Source organism: Tupaia chinensis, unplaced genomic scaffold (genome assembly GCF_000334495.1).
Source record: "Tupaia chinensis unplaced genomic scaffold, TupChi_1.0 Scaffold000294_5, whole genome shotgun sequence".
NCBI classification, from domain to species: Eukaryota; Metazoa; Chordata; class Mammalia; order Scandentia; family Tupaiidae; genus Tupaia; species Tupaia belangeri.
Window position 1 is genome coordinate 961446 of NW_006159782.1, and position 1732 is coordinate 963177.

At 46.0% G+C, this 1732-nt stretch overlaps 1 protein-coding gene across 1 annotated transcript in view; it reads right to left on the reverse strand.

Moving 5' to 3' along the window:
* The window catches only part of MEI1 (meiotic double-stranded break formation protein 1), a 96872-nt gene that overhangs the window by 20706 nt on the left and 74434 nt on the right, over positions 1-1732 (reverse strand). Inside the window, exon 22 of the mRNA XM_006150720.1 lies at positions 1680-1732. Coding sequence (XP_006150782.1) covers positions 1680-1732 — 53 coding nt within the window. The remainder of the gene's footprint in view (positions 1-1679) is intronic.

The following is a 1732-nucleotide window of genomic DNA, read 5'->3' on the forward strand; positions in this document are numbered from 1 at the left end:
ATTGCGGCGTGACCATCCCCCCTGGGGGGTGATTTCTCGCTTTCTGTCTCTATGTCTCTCTCTGTCTGTCTGGCGAGCGCACGCGCCCTACAGTGAAAATCTCTCCAAAAAAAAAAGAAGAAAGAGAGAAAGAGCGAGAGAGAGAGTGGGAGAGAGAGAGAAGAAGAGGAGGATGAGAAGAAGAAAGAAGAAAGAAAGAGAGAGAGAGAGAAAGAAAGAAAAGAAAGAGAGAAAGAAAGAGAGAGAAAGAAAGAAAGAAAGAAAGAAAGAAAGAAAGAAAGAAAGAAAGAAAGAAAGAAAGAAAGAAAGAAAGAAAGAAAGAAAGAAAGGGAAACAAGCTTAGAAAGGCTGAGTCACTTCTCCAAGGTTCACAGTCTGTAAGTAGAGGATGCTATGGACAAACTGTTTGTGTCTGCCCAAAATTCATATGTTGAAATCCTAACCCTCAATGTAGTGGTATTAGGAGGTGGGGCCTTTGGAAGGTGACTAGGCTTGCCCTCATGAATGAGATTAGTGCCCTTATAAAAGATTCTAGGGCTGGCCCTGCAGCACAACAGTTAAGCACTAAGCAGAGGGAGTCAGAGTCCACATGGCTGACCAGGGTGCCAGTCTCAGCCTCGGCAGCTTACAGATCAGGTGCACATATGCAGGCATGCCTAGGGATGATGGGATGAAGAACTGGAGGGAATAGGACTGCAGTATGACCAGGACTACTAGGACTTAGGAGTCTGTCTCTCTCTTTCTCTTTCTCTCTCACACATTTTGCTTCTCTTTCTCTCTCTTTCTCTGTCTCTCTCTGGTCAAATTTAAAAAATAAAATACATAAAATAAATAAAAATATTTCTTTAAAAAAACAGAAATTTAGGGGCCAGCAGTTAGCATAATGGCTATGTTGCTGGACTCCCATGTAGTCGACCGTGGTTCGAGTCCCAGACCCGGTGGCTTAAACTCACGTCAGGCGCATGTGTGTGCGTGCCCAAGATCCCAAGAGGAGAATGGAGGAGATGGCGTGGCCATCCCCCCTGGGGGTTGATTTCTCGCTTTCTGTCTCTCTGTCTCTGTCTGTCTGGTGAGCACACGCACCCTATAGCAAAAACCTCTCCACAAAAAAGAAAAAAAGAAAAAAAAACCAGAAATTTAATTTAAAAACTCAGCCACTCTAAAAATAGGGGGAAAAATTATTCCCCTTTTCAGTCTCTTCATACAGAACCAAACATCAAGCACTACTGACTCCAGGGTGTTCTACTCCAGATTTGGACGTTAAAATTATTCTCCTGGATCACACAGGGAGTTTCCAGCACATCATCGCTGGCCCCTGCTGGTTGCCACTGCCTCCTCAGCCTCCCCCAAGTTTCCTATTTCCTTCTTCTCACTAGGGGCTGACACTGTGACAGAGCACTCAGAGCACATGACGCACAGGATAGGGACATGTGACTCAAACACACCCACTCATGTTACACACATCACACACACACACAAACACATCAAACCAAGCATGCTATGCATCCGCTCTCCAGTGAGAGGAAGGAGGTGAGGTTTAGCTTGACGCCATGCTGGACTGACTACTTTTGCAGAGAAAACTCTGATTTTTGTCCATGGAACAGACCTTGCCAGGGGATAGATACCCACTCCTTACTGGCCTTCAAGTCAAAGTATGCCCATAGCACCTGCAGACTGACCTCCTGAGGGGGAGGCCTCATGTTCCACCAGCAGACGCTGCAGCATCAGCAGG